The following is an 18,962-nucleotide window of genomic DNA, read 5'->3' as shown; positions in this document are numbered from 1 at the left end:
GGCAAAGCAGGCAATGGACCTTGCGGAACAGGTAGATCCCGATATTCAAGCAACAGGTCAGCCATCTGTGTCCTTTCTGTTCCCTTCAAGTGCTTAAATTTCTCATAAAATGCAGTCCAGAATCTCCAATGTAGCCAACATTTTTCTCCTCAACAACTTAACCTCTTAAGTACCAAACTTATCGACATTGGCAAGTACCACCTTGCCTCCATCCCACTCTTGGACGCGTACAATACTACATTTCACCAAACAACACTCTGCATCCAATACCTCACTATCCTCCATCCATTCCACTATACACAACACATCACTTGATAAGTAAGGCTCCACATCCACCCATAGCGACTTCCTGCTGCCACCTGACACAAAATCCAGCAATTTACGTCTTAATGTCATTGTTTGCGGTCTAGCTGGACTGTCCTGCACACTAGATGCTCCTTCTGACAAATCAACATTGACTACAGCTTCTCCTAGTCAGAATGTCTTGCCACCACGCTCCACTATACGTCATCAGACAGCAGTTATGGCATAATGTCGATACAGAAAGCCTAACCTTAGGATCATGCTGTAAGCGCTCACTTACATGAGACACTACTTCCACACTTTGCTTAAACCTGGTTGTCCGAGATGAAAAATTAATCACTACTGACCCCAGTGGTCATATATCACTATGCCCTACCCCACGCAACTTTTAACACGGCAGATTCTGATGCCTCCTGCCCACTAACTCTCAAGGCCACTGATTTATTCACCCCTGTATCTAACAAAACTTTATATTCCTTTCCATATATCACACCCTCTATGGCACATTCTGCCTCTGTATTCATTTTTACTGCCTTTATCTTTACTAGGAACTCATTCTGGCAGCTCCAGCAGGGTGTATACATGGACAAGAAATAAAAAACCCAGATTTCCCGGTTAAAAATGCACTTTTTCCCATGTGAAAATACATTTCTTTGGAGGTGAAAAATACACTTCTCCATGATAAGTGAAAGTATACTTTCCCTTGAAGCTGTAAAAAATCTCAATCCTTTTAAAGGTATAGGTTTGATACACCAGCATGGAACTTCAGAGAACGAAAAAACTTGGGGAGGGGGATCTATGAAGTGCGGCAACATTACTTTGCATATTTTCATATTATGATACGCTGAATATTTTAGTATTCGTATTACGAAAGTACAGATTTGAAACAGCACATTAGTTTCCAAGCATTGAAATCGAGGTTGACATACACTTTTGTAGGCCAAACATAGCTCACGTCATGTGATCTCACCAGCCAATGCCAACAGATATTCAGAGCATAGGACATGTGACATAGTCAGCCAGTAGCAACATTACTATTAAGTAATGTGAAGACACAAATAGGAAAAGTGAATGGTTTAAATTAATGTACATCGTGTAGCCACAAGAAAAATTAAGCTATTGGTCTTGAAGATTAGTAAGCTACAAGGAAAGCTAAGTTTCCACATATAATATTGGTCTTTCTTGTGTGTGTCTTAAACTTTAAGATACATCACACAAATGTGCCAGTAAAACTGTAAATAATGACAACATCTGGTCTCCTGGGCTCGAAATTCTTCTAAGTGGCTAGTCCTCAATATGTTAAGTTTTAGATGAGAGTCAAATGCTCTGTGATTTAAGAAATTCATTGCACATTCACACGTGTAACAATTCATCTAGTGTAAAAGTTAATTTACTTTGAAACTAGTACTTTAGAAAGCACGATTCGCAATATTTTCCTGTGACCTGTTAGAAACAGCTTCATTTCAGCAGTTGCCAGAGTTGTGACATCACGCTCATCGGCAGCAGGTTATTGTTATGAAGTATTCCATAGTCTTTGTCCTAAAGCCTTTGACACATTTTGCTGTTTATCAGTTGTTAACAGTCCAAATTACAAAAATGTAACTGAAGACTAAAAACAACAAAAAACTCCCAGAATTGTAAAAAAATTCCTGGGTTTTTCCTGGTTTTCTCCTGGATGAAAAAATTCCCGGGTTTTTACTGGATTTCCTGGAGCGTATTCACCCTTTCTGAGGTCCCCTTAAGTTTAGTGGGTACTTCCTACCACCCAGACCACCTCTCCCATTACCCTTATATCCATGCCATTGATCCACATCACCCCTACTGCTACTTCCATTTAATCGTCTGGAGTCTGCACTGTCCATATTAACCCTGTGTGGTTGGTACCACTGTCTCTGCGTTTGTGTCCTGCATGACAACACTTAAGAAAAAGTTGTATTCAACACAGACACACTTCAGCTATTCCTTATACCCATGGACAAATCACTTTCTTCATATTCCAATGCTAATCCAACTGTTGCATGGAGATCTTTAGGCCCCCCAGCGTGCACCCTCCTAGACATCTCTGGTGCTGAACTGTTCAGAAAAGCATCCCACATTGTTCGGCTACCTGTAACAATACTTTGTTCATCTCCTCACTCTACATTAACTCACAAGTTTGTACATTCAGTTTGCTAATCCTATTTGCAAAATCCTCAAGTATTTTCATTATTCCCTTTGGAAATTGCACTCAACTGCTCACCAAAAAACTATGCACTGTTCTGTTTCCTACACCTTTGTTATAATCCTTCTAATCATTAATCAAGTTGGTCAAAAGTCTCTGAATTGATTCCCTTGTTAAGCATAACCTTACTACCTGTAATGATTGTATATCAGACCAACCCAATATGTTAGCTGATGACTTGAGAGCATCCACAAATGCTAACACATCCTCAGACAATCCACTAGGAAAGGGAGAAACAAGAGTAGCAACCACTGCATCCACTCCTAGAGTCTATGGCCTTAACACCTCTGTTTCCTCATTTTTCTCAGGTAGTTTACTATCTGAAATCACTTTATCCACCCTTAAGTCAGCTACCTGATTCACTAACGACTGTAATGGCTCCCACATTGGGAGCCAATAATTATGCTACAACTTGTGTCTCTGATTTTGCCACTACCTCCCCATCACTCATCTTCACGACTCAGAATTTATACCTAAAAACAATACAAAAATAATAATCTACCAATAACCCAGACAGAACACTCCGTGACTACCTATACTACCAACCTCCTACTTCTGTCTAATCATGAGCAACAAGAAATGTAGTGAACTGATAATCCTTTCATTTCTTGCATGGAATAACACGCAGATTACTAATTACATTGCCCCACGTTGGATGCCAAAAATGTAGTGAATCTTTCAAAGCACTGTGATACGATACAGAATGCAAATTAATAATGAGAATGCCCTATGTCGAGAGTCGATAAGTAAGTGATTCTTTACAATGTCTGGCCATGTGGCCAAAATGATTACATGTATAGCAAACTAGGAACTGTGTGTCAGCTGCACCTGGTGCAGACAGCAGGTTGGCAGGTCTGTGGCACCACACCCATGAAAGACTTAGTGCTGGCAGCACAGACAGATCTGTCTCGAACCTATAGCTGCTGCTGCCAATGCCCAATTATCTCGCTGGCCAGAGTAGCTCTCACATCATAGTGGTACTGCTGGTCTCCGGAGATGAAAAGTTATCCTGTCTCAAATTTCAGTCTTATTTATAAGGCTCTGATGCGCATATGTTTCTATAAAACCTAGTACCTAGTCACATCCCCCATAAAGAGAGACTTGCCCTGGTGTGGTGCCACTGACCCACTTGCTACACTGTTACTTCTGTGTGGTGCAGTTTACTGTTGTGCTTGGTTATCTTTATCTCGCAATCCCCATGGATGCCTGTTATTGTGACCCACATGTCACCACACCATCACCTAAGGCCTGCTAATGTAATGCTCTATGACAGCTTCCTCAGTACTTCTTATTACTTTTGCTAAAGACTTATTACTTTTGCTGAGAAACTGGGTAGTGACACTATACTATGATTAAAGGTAAAATGTACTGCTGAAGTAATGAAGGTCAGTCACCAGTCACGTCATTTGCAATTTTTTCACCATTCAGAGGTTGAGAATTCAACAAAACTAGAAATTCTGATACACATTCCTCCCTGAAAGTGATTTATCATGCCTATTATCCTTTAGTCTTTTAATACTTACTGTAACATAACATGCCCTTGGTATACATAAGTAAAATATACCAATTTTTATCATACATTAGAAGTCTTACTCTATACAGTCTCTCAATTTGTTAGTGTAGCAACACGGGTTGTGCAATGTCAACACGGGTTGTGCAATGTTTTATGCAATGAGTGGTGTACCACTAACAACCATGTAACAAGACATAAGAACAATCTTCATAAAAAGATCCTCGCCACCAGGGGCAGAAAGGACTGTCATGTCTCTTCAGTGACAATTAATTTCAAATTCAACAGGAATTGCTGTTATCAGTGAATGTAGCTCCATTGCAACCAGTTTGCAAGCAAACATTGCCAAGGGAACTGCATGCAACTCACATCTGGAGCTTGGCATCCATCAAAAACCGTCTTTGCTTTCAGTGGCACATAAAGCTCCACATCTTCAATGAGCTAAATGACACAATAATTGAATAACAGCTAATTGGAGACAAATCACAATTCTGCCTCTTGAAATGATGCAAGGCACTGTAACAGAGTAAGCCTAGCACAAGAGGGTTTGTTGCCACAGGCAGCCACTTTCTGTAATACGTTGGCATGACAGTTGGTGACGCCTGTCAGTTGGTGACGAGATGTTTACTGAAACCAGAGACATGTCGTCTTCATCAGCCACACCACAAAACACTCACTCTGATGCATGTAAATACTGGCCATCAGAGTAGGCTGGACACTGGATTGAATTTGTGAGTCATTGAATCAGTGTCCGCTGTAGTGTTGGCTTCCATTCTGACGTCACTAACACTCCATAACCATCCTGATAGGAACAACTGCCAGCAGTCCAGCCACAGCATTGATGGGCTGAGGGTGGAACTGAGGCCACCCTAGCTGCTGAGCCAATAGGCACCTGCCAGTGTCAGACACTACCAGACAACTTCACCTATGGCAAAGCCTAGCTTTGTCACCTTGCACCATAGCTGAGCCAATACCACTGGCAGCCACAATGTATCATTGTGCTTCGAGCACTGACAACCGAGAGCACAATGTCTGTTGCCTCAGTGCCCACCTGAGATGGGCACAAGCCTTCTGTGAATCCTTTTTGGACATAACTATTTGCTGCTAAGGACAAAGAGCTGCTTGTGACTCTTCCTGGCAACCTCCACAGAGAATAGCTACTACACTCTCTGCAGCATCAAGTGCACTACATTCTGATGAAGCATGTAACCTGCACTGTGTGGAGGGTGCTGCTCATGCCAGAGGTGGTTCTGTGATGTTTTAGGAGTGTTTTACATACCACAACTTGGGCACACTCTTTCAGATTACAATGAATATGAACAAGTATGTTTATTTCAACATTCTCCTTTGACTTAAAGAAGAGTACACCGTAAATACTCACATCTTTAGAAATGACAGCAGCTTTGTTCATAGAACAGCCTACATTTGTTCTTAGTTTGATGAGAACTCGACACCTATCAGACCTCGACTGGCCCGTTAAATTGCAAAATATTACTCCCACAGAAGAAGTCTGAGACTATTTAGAACAGCATGTGAAACGTTAAAATATCCTCCCAGTTTGGTATGTTTGCGGCGAGATGTTCCAGCTCTGCCCCATGGAGCATGGGCACCCACGAATGTTTGTCAGCTTGCCTGTGGGCATACCTCATTTTGTCACCGAAACCTGTATATGGGCATTCAGTATGGGTGTGTAGGCTATGGACCAGATGCACGACTGCCTGAGCATGAGCTGTCTGCCTAACCCTGTTCACCTCTACCCGCAGAAACCTCCTATGTGCAGGCACTTGAGTTTGAGCAGCTTAGGCTACAGGATCTAGTCATCAACGAGTTGCTTCAGCTGGGTATGGCATACCTGTAGAATCTTTAGAATCTTGTGGAACCGAGCAAAGAGCGGGGCTGAATAATCCTGTGGAGTGCCGGGGTGCTAATGAAATATCTTTCAATTGACAATCAACAATCATTTAATGGTGAGAGTTTCACAGTCACTCCTTCTTCCTAGCACTGTTTAGCAGTGATTGTGCTGAGTACACACTGCTTGAAACTGTTAGGTGGCACATCAGTGTCCAGTGAAGAACTTGTGGAGTACAGGTCCTTGCACTGTCTGTTGTCAAGTGCCACAGCCCATAGAAGGTGCAGCAGCTGTGTGTTTCTGCAGCCCAGCACAGCTGTGAATGTCTGTCGGAGCCTCAGCATTCTCAATGAGTGAAGGTGCACTTAGGCCCAATCCCAGAATACTGCACATCTCTGTCATCTGTTGTCAAGATGACGTGAAGGCGGAAGACTTAACTGGAACACGAAGGTCAGCCAGAGTGGCAGTCTGAGTGTACAGTTGGTAAGGCGGTACTTGTACCACCCCAGTAGTGACAACAAAAGTTCTCAGTGCCCAAGTTGAACAGCTTGCAGGTTGCCACATAGGTTCTTCATTCATAGTAGATCAGCCCCCCCCCCACCCCCCCCCCCCCACCCATCCTCTATCAGTCACCATTGTGACTAGGAAATTTTCTTGAGACTGATTTTATAAAGTGTCACTCATGCAAAACTCAGCTTGCCCTTTTCTCACATGATATACTGCGAACTATGGATAAAGGGCAATAGTCAGATTCCACATTTCTACATTTCTGGGAAGCGTTTAACACGGTGACACATTGAAGGCTGTTAAAGAAGGTATGAGCATATGAAACAGGTTCACTGATACACGAGTGGCTCAATGACTTCTTAAGTTGTAAAACTCAGCACGTTGTCCTCGACAGCAAGTATTCATCGGAGACAAGGGTATCATTAGGAGTGCCACAGGGAAGTGCGAAAGGACTACTATTATTCTCCATACACATAAATGATTTCGCAGATAAGGTGGGCAGCAGTCTGTGGGGGGTTGCTGATGATGCTGTGGTGTATGGTAAGATATCAAAGTTGAGTGACTGTAGGAGGATACAACATGACTTGGACAAAATTTCTAGCTGGCATGATGAATGACAGCTAGCTTTAAATGTATAAAAATGTAAGTTAATGCAGATTAGTAGGAGAAACAAACCGAGTGTCCTGCTTGACACAGTTATATCATTTAAATATCTGGGCATAATGTTACAAAGCAAAACAAAATAGAATGAACATGTGAGGATTGTGGTAGGAAAGGCTAGTGGTCGACTTCAGTTTACTGGGAGAATTTTAGGAAAGAGTTAATCATCTGTAAATGAGACAGCATAGAGGATGCGAGTGTGACCAATTCTTGAGTACTGATCGAGTGTTTGGGATCCGTACCAGCTTGGATTAAAGGAAGACATCGAAGCAGTTCAAAGGCAGGCTGTGAGGTTTGTTACTGATTGGTTCAAACAACACGCAAGTGTTACAGAGATTCTTCGTGAACTCAAATGGGAATCCCTGGAGGGAAGGTGACGTTCTTTTCAAGGAACACTATTGAGAAAAATTTAGAGAACAGGCATTTAAAGCAACAGTGTCTGACTGCAGAACAATTCTGTTGCCTCCGAAATACATTGTGCGTAATGATCATGAGGATAAGGTACAAGAAATTAGGGCTCATATGAAGGTATACAAACACACATTTTTATTTGTTCTATTTGTGAGCGGAACAGGAAAGGAAATTACTAGTAGTGGTACATGGTACCCTCCATCATGCATCAGACAGTGGACTGCAGGGTATCGATATAGATGTAAATGACTGGCTTGCAGCTCAACCGTCTCCTCAATGGCTGGATGGCTGTGGACTTGCAGCACTGGATACCAAGTTGGCAGTAAGTTTCACCAAAGCATCTTGCAACTTAATAGGGTTCATCTCCCATCGGCATCCATGGTATGGCCTCCCCCTGAGAACGAGCTTCAGGAGGGAGCAGATTTCACAGCAAGCAATGATTTAATCCTCCCCACACTTGTGGTCAAATGTGCTCTAGTTTTCTGAGCCCGTCAGCGCTCGAGTGCTCTAGTCCCTAGCTTCAGTGTTTCAGAATGTTTCTTTATGTGAAGTTTGCATACTGAAAGGTGTTCTTATGACATTTAGCCTCATTACAACAGAGCATTCTGTCTGCCCTGCACTGTTGTCGAAGTGCTGAATCATCTGTCCTTGGCTTCCCTCTTGCATACTCTGATGAAACGAGCTCCCAGCTGATTTTTACTTTGGACCTCGTGTGTTGACATTTGGTTGAGACATTATTGCGTAGTCGGCAGACATGCCCCACTTAGCTACGTGTCAGTCTGTTTCTAACAAAATTTTATTCCTCCACTAACTTGCTATTGTACTGTGCAACAATACTGCACAGCTGGGCATGTGACTCCTTCCTTTATGTGAATGAACACAGATTTTTTACCATTTGATGTGCAATGGAAGAAAGGTTAAAGTTCGACAAGCTCATTTTGAAAAATTGGAGAATAGCTAAAATAGTAAGATATGGAGGACGTTCAAATTCCATTCATTCCAAATACGAGCTTAGTGTCTTAACTATTTCACTGGTTGGTTATATGGAAGATGACATATCAAACTACAAAATCATCATGAACTCATTCACAAAGCAAGCCATGAAAGTGTAGTGTTGCCTGCTAGTGGTATTGCCACGGCATACAGTAATAAGAGTGTCAATGTATTTGGCTTAATAATGAGGCTTGGGGACAGTAGTTGCTCAGGATGCCACCTCATTCCTTGCAATCCCCATATGATTTGGGGTCCACAAGAAGACTGACAAGTGGTTAGTATGGCCGAGATGGCATAAAAGATCATGCATGGTGGACACTGTCGGGTGGCTACTGATACCTCACAGTCTGCTCATTGAGTCACTGCATATCAGAAATTGATCATGGCATTTCTTTCTAAATAAAACATGTGATTCTTGCAACAGTAAAATAGCATGTGCTTGCAAGTCCTACTGCAGGGTTGTACAACTGTTGCCCCCATAAAAAACTCTCCTCCTCTGTTATCAGGCTGGGCTGTTACCATCCTTACTTTCACTTTCTACTGAACCCATCCAGTCCCCATGTTTAGCTGTGGCATATATCTTGACCTGTCACAAAATCAAACCCATTATACTCATACCACTACTCAAGGTTATCATCAGCACTGAGTGTGACACTGTCATCAACAAAGCAAGGTGATTCTAAACTTTTTCCATAAAGTTGAGCCCAGTTAACATCAGTGCAAAATATAGTAAATATATTCCACTGACCTTCTCATGAGTTGTTCTAATTTTGTCTGGGAGCTTGATCCCATGCAAACATACAATAATGAAAAGAAGTCCAAACACCAAGAAATAATTAATGTAGAGTAATGAAATTTTGGGAATACATTTGTCTAGGTAAAATATATAAGTCATTAACATCGCAAGATATCAGGTTCATGTGAGTGCAAGAAAATCAAATGTGATATCATGGTACATTAATATCTGGTGACACCAAAGGAAGAAAATATGCTTGCATTGTGTCATACAGGTACTGGATGTCAGTTTTTGGGATGGAGTTCCATGCCTGTTGCACTTGCTCTGACAAGGATGACGCTGGAGTCGCCGTCCAACGATGTTCCCTATGTGCTCGACTGTAAATAAATCTTGTCATATTAATAGAATCTTCCGTTGGTTCTTGGTAGAACAACATTATAATAAATGAAAAGCACCAGTTTGCTTTTGTTCTACAATATTACTTGTATTGTAAACTGGTTTTCGGCTTACAAGTCCATCTTCAGACATTTACTGAGTAAATGTCTGAAGGTGGCCTTGTATGCTGAAAACTGGTTTACAATAAAAATAATATTGTAGAACAAAAGCAAACTGGTGCTTTTCATTTATTAATAAATCTGATGATCAAGCAAGCCAAAACAACACACTGACACTCTGCAGTGCATGTTGGGTTACAACAGCAGTATGTGGGCGAGCATTTTCTTTTTGGGAAACACCCCCTAGAATGCTGTTCAGGAGTGGCAGCACACATGGTTGAATCACCAGACTGACATAAAAATTTACATTTAGGGTGCATGGGATAACCATGAGAGTGCTCCTGCTGTCATACTACATCTAACAGATATATAGCCATCACTGGCACAGAGGCAGAACCAGCTTTCATCAGGAAAAAAAAGCAGACCTCCACTCCGCTCTTCAATGAGCTCTCATTTGACACAACTGAAGTTGCAAATGGCAGAGGTTTGAGGTCACTGCAGGGCATCTGGCTCGGAGCTGTATTTGAAGTAACAGATTTGCAGCAGTTCGTTGTGTCACTGTGGTCCCAACTACTGTTCCAATTTCTGCTGTACATGTAGTATGATGCACCACAGCAAGACACCAAACATGACAGTCTTCCTTCTCTGTAGCACCACATGGCCATCCGGAGCACTGTCCTCCTGTGACCGTACCTTCCCATGACTACCATTGCCAGCAATCATGTATGGTGGCTATGTTGCTACCAAGTCTTTCTGCAGTATTGTGGAAGGAACATTCAGCTTCTCACAGCCCTATTACATGACCTCGCTACTGTTGATAACCTTGCAACACAAAGAGCTAGTCCAGATTGCTCTCTTTGAAAAAAAAAAAAAAGAGAGAGAGAGGAGGGCATCAAGAAAAGGCCCCATGTTCAGTAAGGTCTGTCTGGATAAGGGTGTTCTGATCTTTGTGAGAGAATGGGGTCAGTGGACTGGATGAAGGAGACAGTTCCCAAGATATCTCTGTGGGATGAGGTGAATCTGCTTGCCAAGACAGCAGCGGAACTTTTCAAGACCATTAAAAAATCTTGGTTCCAAAACTACTCAGGGGTGTTCCTCCAGAGACTCTTTTAGAGAAAGTATCGGCTCACAATCAGGAAGTCTCAACAAAGGGCTGGAGGACAATTAATCGCAAAGTTGGAACTGATGGCCAAACCCTTGTGGTGGGCATAGAAGAAAAATCCTTGACTGCAATGTGAGAGCAAGACCTAAAGATCTCTTTAGGGTTCTCACAGGTTACTGTTGGGATGACCAAAGACATCAAAGGGGGTTATTTCAGGCTACTGTCATAGTGATCAAAAACATCAATGGCAACAAAGGTGGCAAATTGTCAGCTGCAAGTGTTGCAGTACTGTAAGGGGCCAGTTATCCTTTTGAACTGCCTTCGTGAAGATTGGAGGTGGTTGTGGCCCTGATCCAAGAACCCTATTTATAATATAAAGGGGCGGTGTCAGGCTTTGGAGGAACGAGAGGCAAGCTGATTTACTGTAGAAATATATATAAATCATTTACATTAGAAATGAAATTTATCTGATTTCAGTGGCAAACTTCTGTTCTAGGCACTTAGAAATCATCAGAATGCAGCAACTTGAGGAAGAGAACATGAAGGACCTCACACCTTCCTATAAGGACAGTGTCCCCCATCCCAGGAATCAAGGAGACTGACAGACAGCTGCTTACAGCGTAATGAACAACTGCTGGTTAGTTGAAATTTCAGTGCCCAGAAGCTGATGTGAGGAAGTACTCATAATGATGCCAAAAGCATAGGCTTTCACTTTAATACCTATAGGAGATAATTTAGAGATCTTTAATTTGGGTAAGGAACCTACCTTCAGGGCTAGAAGAAGGAAAGAAGTAATTGGCGTAACTTTTGGTATAATCTTATTGGGTAGTTACATCAAACAATGACATATGTCAATGGAACAATCCTTATATGACCACATGTATATTAAGTTTAAGGTGGAAACAGACTACTGTCTATAAGACAGTAGTCTGTTTGGGACTCCTTAGTGGTGTACTGCTCGACAGTAACATTGATTAAATATCTACATATGAGGTGCATTCAAGTTCTAAGGCCTCCGATTTTTTTTCTAATTAACTACTCACCTGAAATCGATGAAACTGGCGTTACTTCTCGACGTAATCGCCCTGCAGACGTACACATTTTTCACAACGCTGACGCCATGATTCCATGGCAGCGGCGAAGGCTTCTTTAGGAGTCTGTTTTGACCACTGGAAAATCGCTGAGGCAATAGCAGCACGGCTGGTGAATGTGTGGCCACGGAGAGTGTCTTTCATTGTTGGAAAAAGCCAAAAGTCACTAGGAGCCAGGTCAGGTGAGTAGGGAGCATGAGGAATCACTTCAAAGTTGTTATCACTAAGAAACTGTTGCGTAACTTTAGCTCGATGTGCGGGTGCACTGTCTTGGTGAAACAGCACACGCGCAGCCCTTCCCGGACGTTTTTGTTGCAGTGCAGGAAGGAATTTGTTCTTCAAAACATTTTCGTAGGATGCACCTGTTACCGTAGTGCCCTTTGGAACGCAATGGGTAAGGATTATGCCCTCACTGTCCCAGAACATGGACACCATCATTTTTTCAGCACTGGCGGTTACCCGAATTTTTTTTGGTGGCGGTGAATCTGGGCGCTTCCATTGAGCTGACTGGTGCTTTGTTTCTGGATTGAAAAATGGCATCCACGTCTCATCCATTGTCACAACCAATGAAAAGAAAGTCCCATTCATGCTGTCATTGTGCGTCAACATTGCTTGGCAACATGCCACACGGGCAGCCATGTGGTCGTCCGTCACCATTCGTGGCACCCACCTGGATGACACTTTTTGCATTTTCAGGTCGTCATGCAGGATTGTGCGCACAGAACCCACAGAAATGCCAACTCTGGAGGCGATCTGTTCAACAGTCATTCGACGATCCCCCAAAACAATTGTCTCCACTTTCTCGATCATGTCGTCAGACCGGCTTGTGCGAGCCTGAGGTTGTTTCGGTTTGTTGTCACACGATGTTCTGCCTTCATTAAACTGTCGCACCCACGAACGCACTTTCGACACATCAATAACTCCATCACCACATGTCTCCTTCAACTGTTGATGAATTTCAATTGGTTTCACACCACGCAAATTCAGAAAATGAATGATTGCACGCTGTTCAAGTAAGGAAAACGTCGCCATTTTAAGTATTTAAAACAGTTCTCATTCTCACCGCTGGTGGTAAAATTCCATCTGCCGTACGGTGCTGCCATCTCTGGGACGTATTGACAATGAACGCGGCCTCATTTAATACAATGCGCATGTTTCTATCTCTTTCCAGTCCAGAGAAAAAAAAATCAGAGTCCTTAAAACTTGAATGCACCTCGTACAACATTGCAAGGAACACTGCCAACCAATACGAAATAGAATGAGCATGGAGAAACAATAGTATGAAAAGTAAATGGTCGACTTCAATTTATTGTTGGGAGAATTTTAGGAAACTGTAGCTCATCTATGTATAAAGGTGCCTGCATATAGAACACTAGTGTGACCCATTTTTGAGTACTGCTCATGTGTTTATGATACCTATCAGGTTCCATTAAAGGAAGACATCAAAAAGGGTGCTGATAGATTTGCTATCAGTAAGTACAATCAACACAAGAGTTGATCTGACAGAGATGCTTCGTAAACTCAAATGGTAGTCCCTGAAGGGAAAATGATATTCGTTTAGTGAAATACTCCTGAGAAAATTTAGAGAACCAACATTGGCATCTGAGTGCAAAATGATTCTCCCACTGCCAATGTACATTTTTTGTAAGGACTATGAAGAAAAGATAAGAGAAACTAAGGCTTGTACGGAGGCATATAGACAATGGTTTTCCCCTCACTCCATTTGAAAGTGGAACAGGAAAGGAAATGATTAGCAGTGGTAGAAGATACCTTCCACCATGCACCATATGGAGGCTTGTGGAGTACCCGAGTAGCCGTAGGTACAAGGAAGACCTACACTCACTCTTATCTGAAGTTAAAATCCAGTAGATTTGGACGAAATGGCAAATCGAGTAACAGTTGCAATCATAACCTCAAATTTAGAAATCTGTCCAATCACCAAGAGGTGCACATATAGGAATGTAACTTGGTGGAATAACTATCTGTAACTGGAAAGAAAGCAGGTAAGAATGTTTAATACATTTCAGTCAGGCCACAATGACTGCTGCCATTTCCCCAGATGTATTAAAATTTTTCAACTTCTTCCTTGTGGCACCTCCTTAGGAGGAGGAGGATCCAAGCAGATTAGCATGCATTTCAAAAATACTGTCATCAATTCCAAAACCCAATTCTTCAAGCAGCCTCAGCATTTCTTCATCAATCAAACTGTTTCCCAAATTACAAAAAACTTTTGCGATCAAGACAAGCATGGAAACACACTGCAACATCAGATGTGCAGCAACTACGAGCAGCAACTCGAATGTGTTAACTCTGCTGAAGGAAAGAACAATGGGCAAAATATCGTGAGGCAGTCTTGCTGTTAAGCAAGTGAAACAGTCATCCTGTGTAGTATTCTGTGAGGAGGTGGAAGGTAAGGCTGCCAGAGACAGATCGTAAGTAAACTAGGTCAGTGTGTAAGACACTGGAAGTGGTCCTCAAAACTGACTTTGCTGCAATCCACCCCGACAAATGATCCAGGCCAAGATTTAGCACCTGTGAGGTACTGGTTTAGAGGTAACCAACAAGAGAAGAGAGAATCTGCGACAGAATGTTTGGATTTCAAGAAAATCCTGTGGGTCGTGGGAACATTTCAACTGTTCAAGTCACCAGGTCCAGATGGTATCTTTCTGGCTCAGCTGTAACAAGCAGGAGAGGGACAAATCAGATTCCCTTGTAGACTGTTACAAGTCTGTTTAGCTGAAGAAGTCATTCCTAATCTTGGAGGACAATGAAAGTTATTCTGATTCCAAAGCTAGGAAGAATTCATCACACCAAGGCTAATGACATGAGACCATTCAGTCTGTCCTCCCTTCTTCTAAACACATTAGAGAAACTGGTTAACATGCATGTTAGGGAAGAAGGAGGGGTAGAGATTAGGGTTTAATGTTCTGTCGACAACTAGGTCATTGGGGACAGAGCACAAGAGCAGACTGTGCTTTGTAAAGTATGGTGCAGGAAATATGCTGTGCCCTTTCAAAGGAACTATCTGAGATCTGACTGGAACAATTTAGAGAAATCATGAAAAACCTAAATCTGGATGGCCAGAGGTAGATTTGAACTGCCATCCTCCCAGTTGTGAGTCCAGTGAGCTAACCACTGTGCCACCTCGGTCCAAGAAGTGCATGTTAGAGAAATGAGATTAACTGTGGTTTCTAAACATGAAAATCAACAGACATCAACCAGACAAATAATGCAGAACAGCACAAACATTTTGGGAAGGTACAAAAAGCTCTACAATTTCATAAAATGGAACTCTGCATCTTCATGGATATTAAGGGGGGTTTCAGCTATGTGACTGTGCCCATTGCTGTTCCAGGCCATGGCACAGTTCTTCATCCAGCCGTAATATCAAGACTGGATGAAAGATAATGTCCTGTTGATATGCATTTTGTTTGAACTTCAAGAGGGAGTGAAAATGACTGGAATATTGCCCAAAGAAGTGTGCTAAAGTAAGGCTGAAGACCAACCAGAGTGTTGTCTTGATCAACAGGAAGCCACTTTACAGCTTTTGCAACACTACTCTCTCTCCATACTTGTCTCCAATGTGTTCCATGAACAAGCAAGGTTTGGTCATTAGGTATATCTCACCATCCATTCTAGTACAGTCTAGATACAGTAGTGAGTAAAGTTCTCTGTGTCAATGCCATTGTACCTCTTTCCATGGCACAGCCAAGTGTGGGATCACTCTAGAATTCCCTTATGAAGAGATTGCTGGGGTTTTGCAACTGCCAGCTTCAGTAACTTTGAATGGCTTCATGGCAGATTATTGGCCCTTGTGTCATCCTGAGGGCTCTCTCCATGGGTGCCAACCAGCCAGAGAAACAGCCACTTAGCATGGTGAGTTTTGCCCAGTCTTGATGGCCCAATAGGGTGGACACCTACTCCCTGGAATGCATAGAGAGTTAATAGCACAGACACCAGTGACAACAACTGTGTTGTCAGGGGGCTACAACTGTCCAGGTGCATTGCAACCACTCTACAATAGACTGACTATTGTGCTAAGTTTTGGGTCTGGCAGGTAGACTGCTTAGAAATGGGTGTCAGGGTGGTTGCATCTACATGCTCGCATTGGATGCCCTTCCCTGCACAATTCACACTTTGGAGAAATTTGGAAAAGAATGTCAGTCAAATCTGCTTAGGGACCAAAAGAAGTTAAGGAAGGTACAAAGTAATTTATGGGGTTAAGAGAACAAAGTCACATGAAAGCCTAGGTAAAAGCCAGGTTCTCATTAGGAGAGAAGACAAAGATAAGAGTGAGTGGGAGAGTAGAATAGAAAAAAATAAACTTGAAAGATACAATACTATGAGGTAGAAACAGTGTAGGTAAAAGTAGGAGCATGTAATGACTCAGTCATGCTCAGCAAGCATATACTAAAAAAAGTTGTGGGCCTCCTTAGGAGAACCACTATATTACTTCCCTTGTTAGATATGTGGGAAGGTTTACATTAATATCGTTTGCAAGGATTGTAACTTCAAAAAATTATTTGTAATGTCTGTGCAACTGCAGCTATAGCATTTGATTGTAAAGAACAATCTTAATTGGTTTTATGTATTGTTGTGAGCGCTTTTTGTCAGTAGAACATCAGCAGACAACTGTGAAACATAAAGATGGGTCATACAACATAAGCAGCAGCATAATAATGGCACAATACAATAAAAAGTAAGAAAACAACTTTATTGTCTTACATTTGAGCAACAGCTACGTGGTCATCGAGGTAATATTTAAGTGCTGAGCTGAACAGACCCTCACAATATGACATGAAAATTGATATTATTACTCAGTTGTAAATAAACAATGTACCACAGAGAAAAAATGAAGTTCATACTGTTTGAAGCAATTTCAATGTTTAAGATTCCTACAATGAGGTGCTGCTTTGACAAAATGATGAAGGGCCATTTGCACACAGTTCTCCAGTTACCTATATAAATGTGTGAATTAAATGGCATAGAGACTGCATGGACAACAATTAAAAGAAATGTATGGGGACTACACCATAACAGGGTCATTTCACAGGACAATCTGCTAGAAGTGAAAAAGGACAAAACTTTTTATGAGGCTGCAACAAAGTAGGAGTAGAAAAGTGAACTTGTCATGAAAACAGAGAATATGTTTTGGGGAAAATGATGGACTAATAGGTGCAAAATAGACTAAATTGTATAAATGTTGGTGGTATGGATTCTGATGACAATGATAAAGATGAAGACAACAGTGACATTTCCGATTTTTTTGAGGCTCAATCTAGATTTTCAATGATAGCAATAGAAAAAACTCAACTGCGTCTTTAAGAACCAGCAAGCAAAGCTCTAACAAATTACAAAATGAAATTCTAATAAGTAACTGCGTTGGGCATGGTACATTTGAGAATATTTTGGACATTCAACTAACATACATATAACAGTGGGCAACTGTGTTTGGAGGGCACCAATCACTGTAGACATTTTGTGAACAAACTTGCAGACCCCTCCAGACATCATCTCAGGCTTAGGGCAGTTCCTACAGTAAGCATACTGATAAATATGAATACTTTATGTGTTCTATCTTGTTTCTTCCTTCTGAGGGATTGTGTTACCTGTCTACAAATGTCACATCAATTTTTTCCTTTGACACTGGTTTCCTTCACCAAAAGTGAAGCTGCTAGTGAGGATGCAGACATGACATTACATCACATCATCACCATATGCAAGGAACAGATAAGTAAGCTCCACTAGTGGTGATGTTTTAATTGAATAAAATAAAATGTGTATCATGACTAGCACATCCAACCTCACACTGAATGTTTCAGGCACTGGTACCAAGCTATCCTCACATGCGGTTGTAATCTGTCAGTTGATTTCAGTAATGTTTGCCAAGGGCTTTCTAATGTATTTACTGCAATTATGGTGATGCCACGCGTTCGCACGATATACCATAGTTGGCATGACTTATGGAATGACCCTCATATAAACACTTTTTACAGTAGCAACTGATACCATGGCCATTCAAAAGAAGAATTTGATCAATATTCTTTTGAAAATATCAGTATTAAGAGAATGTGTGACTGTGACATGTTTGCAACTACATCAATGAATATGTTTTTAGAATGGTGTGTAGTGTTGTGTTCTCAAGGGTGTCACAATAAACACCTGACTCCCTGGCACATTCCTGTTGGCCATATTCTTCGGTACAGTAGATTAGACACAAACAAACTGATGTAATATGTAACCAACCAAGTGTATTTTAGGGAACTCACAAGAAGTTACCAAATTACAAGCATCATTGTAGTTATTTTATTTGTATTTCATTTCCAGATATGATATTGATTAAATCACACGTAAAACTCCCAGATATGCTTTGTAATGCACTTGAATGTACTCACTTTGTCAACAAGGCTTATATATTTCTGTTTGCCTTCAGTTAGGTGGTTCTTTGCTGTGGATAACTCTTTCTTCAGTGCTTCAATGGTATCCATTTTGTCAACTTGTTCTTTCTTGTATTTATCAATTTTTTGGCGCATCACTTCCTATAAGAAAAAGATAAATACTAAGTCAACTGATTCATCACTTCAAAGGAACACACATGCAGCCACATCACATTCTCCAAATAACTACAGCAAGCCATTTTCTGTAATGACAATATCATATGGAGAGTGTGTCGCTACATACACTGTGTGATCAAAAAAGTATCTGGACACCCCCAAAAACTTACATTTTTCATATTACGTGCATTGTGCTGCAAACTACTGCCAGGTAATCCATATCAGCGACCTCAGTAGTCTCATTAGACATCTTTAGAGAGCAGAATTGGGCGCTCCGCAGAACTCTCAGACTTCGAACGTTGTCAAGTGATTGGCTGTCACTTCTGTCATACGGTGTGTACGGGAGATTTCCACACTCCTAAACATCCCTAGGTTCACTGTTTCTGATGTGATAGTGAAGTGGAAACGTGAAGGGACACGTACAGCACAAAAGCGTACAGGCCGACCTCGTCTGTTGACTGACAGAGACTGCTGACAGTTGAAGAGGGTCGTAATGTATAATAGGCAGACATCTATCCAGACTATCACACA

At 41.6% G+C, this 18,962-nt stretch overlaps 1 protein-coding gene across 3 annotated transcripts in view; it reads right to left on the bottom strand.

Moving 5' to 3' along the window:
• LOC126249700 (spindle assembly abnormal protein 6 homolog) overlaps nt 1–18,962 on the bottom strand; it is a 256,468-nt gene that overhangs the window by 81,336 nt on the left and 156,170 nt on the right. For all 3 annotated transcript variants that reach the window (XM_049951376.1, XM_049951377.1, XM_049951378.1), the window contains one exon: nt 18,273–18,416. In XM_049951376.1, coding sequence (XP_049807333.1) covers nt 18,273–18,416 — 144 coding nt within the window. The remainder of the gene's footprint in view (nt 1–18,272; nt 18,417–18,962) is intronic.

The sequence above is a fragment of the Schistocerca nitens genome, chromosome 3 (assembly GCF_023898315.1).
Source record: "Schistocerca nitens isolate TAMUIC-IGC-003100 chromosome 3, iqSchNite1.1, whole genome shotgun sequence".
Taxonomy (NCBI): Eukaryota; Metazoa; Arthropoda; class Insecta; order Orthoptera; family Acrididae; genus Schistocerca; species Schistocerca nitens.
This window is presented reverse-complemented; position numbering and strand designations above follow the sequence as displayed.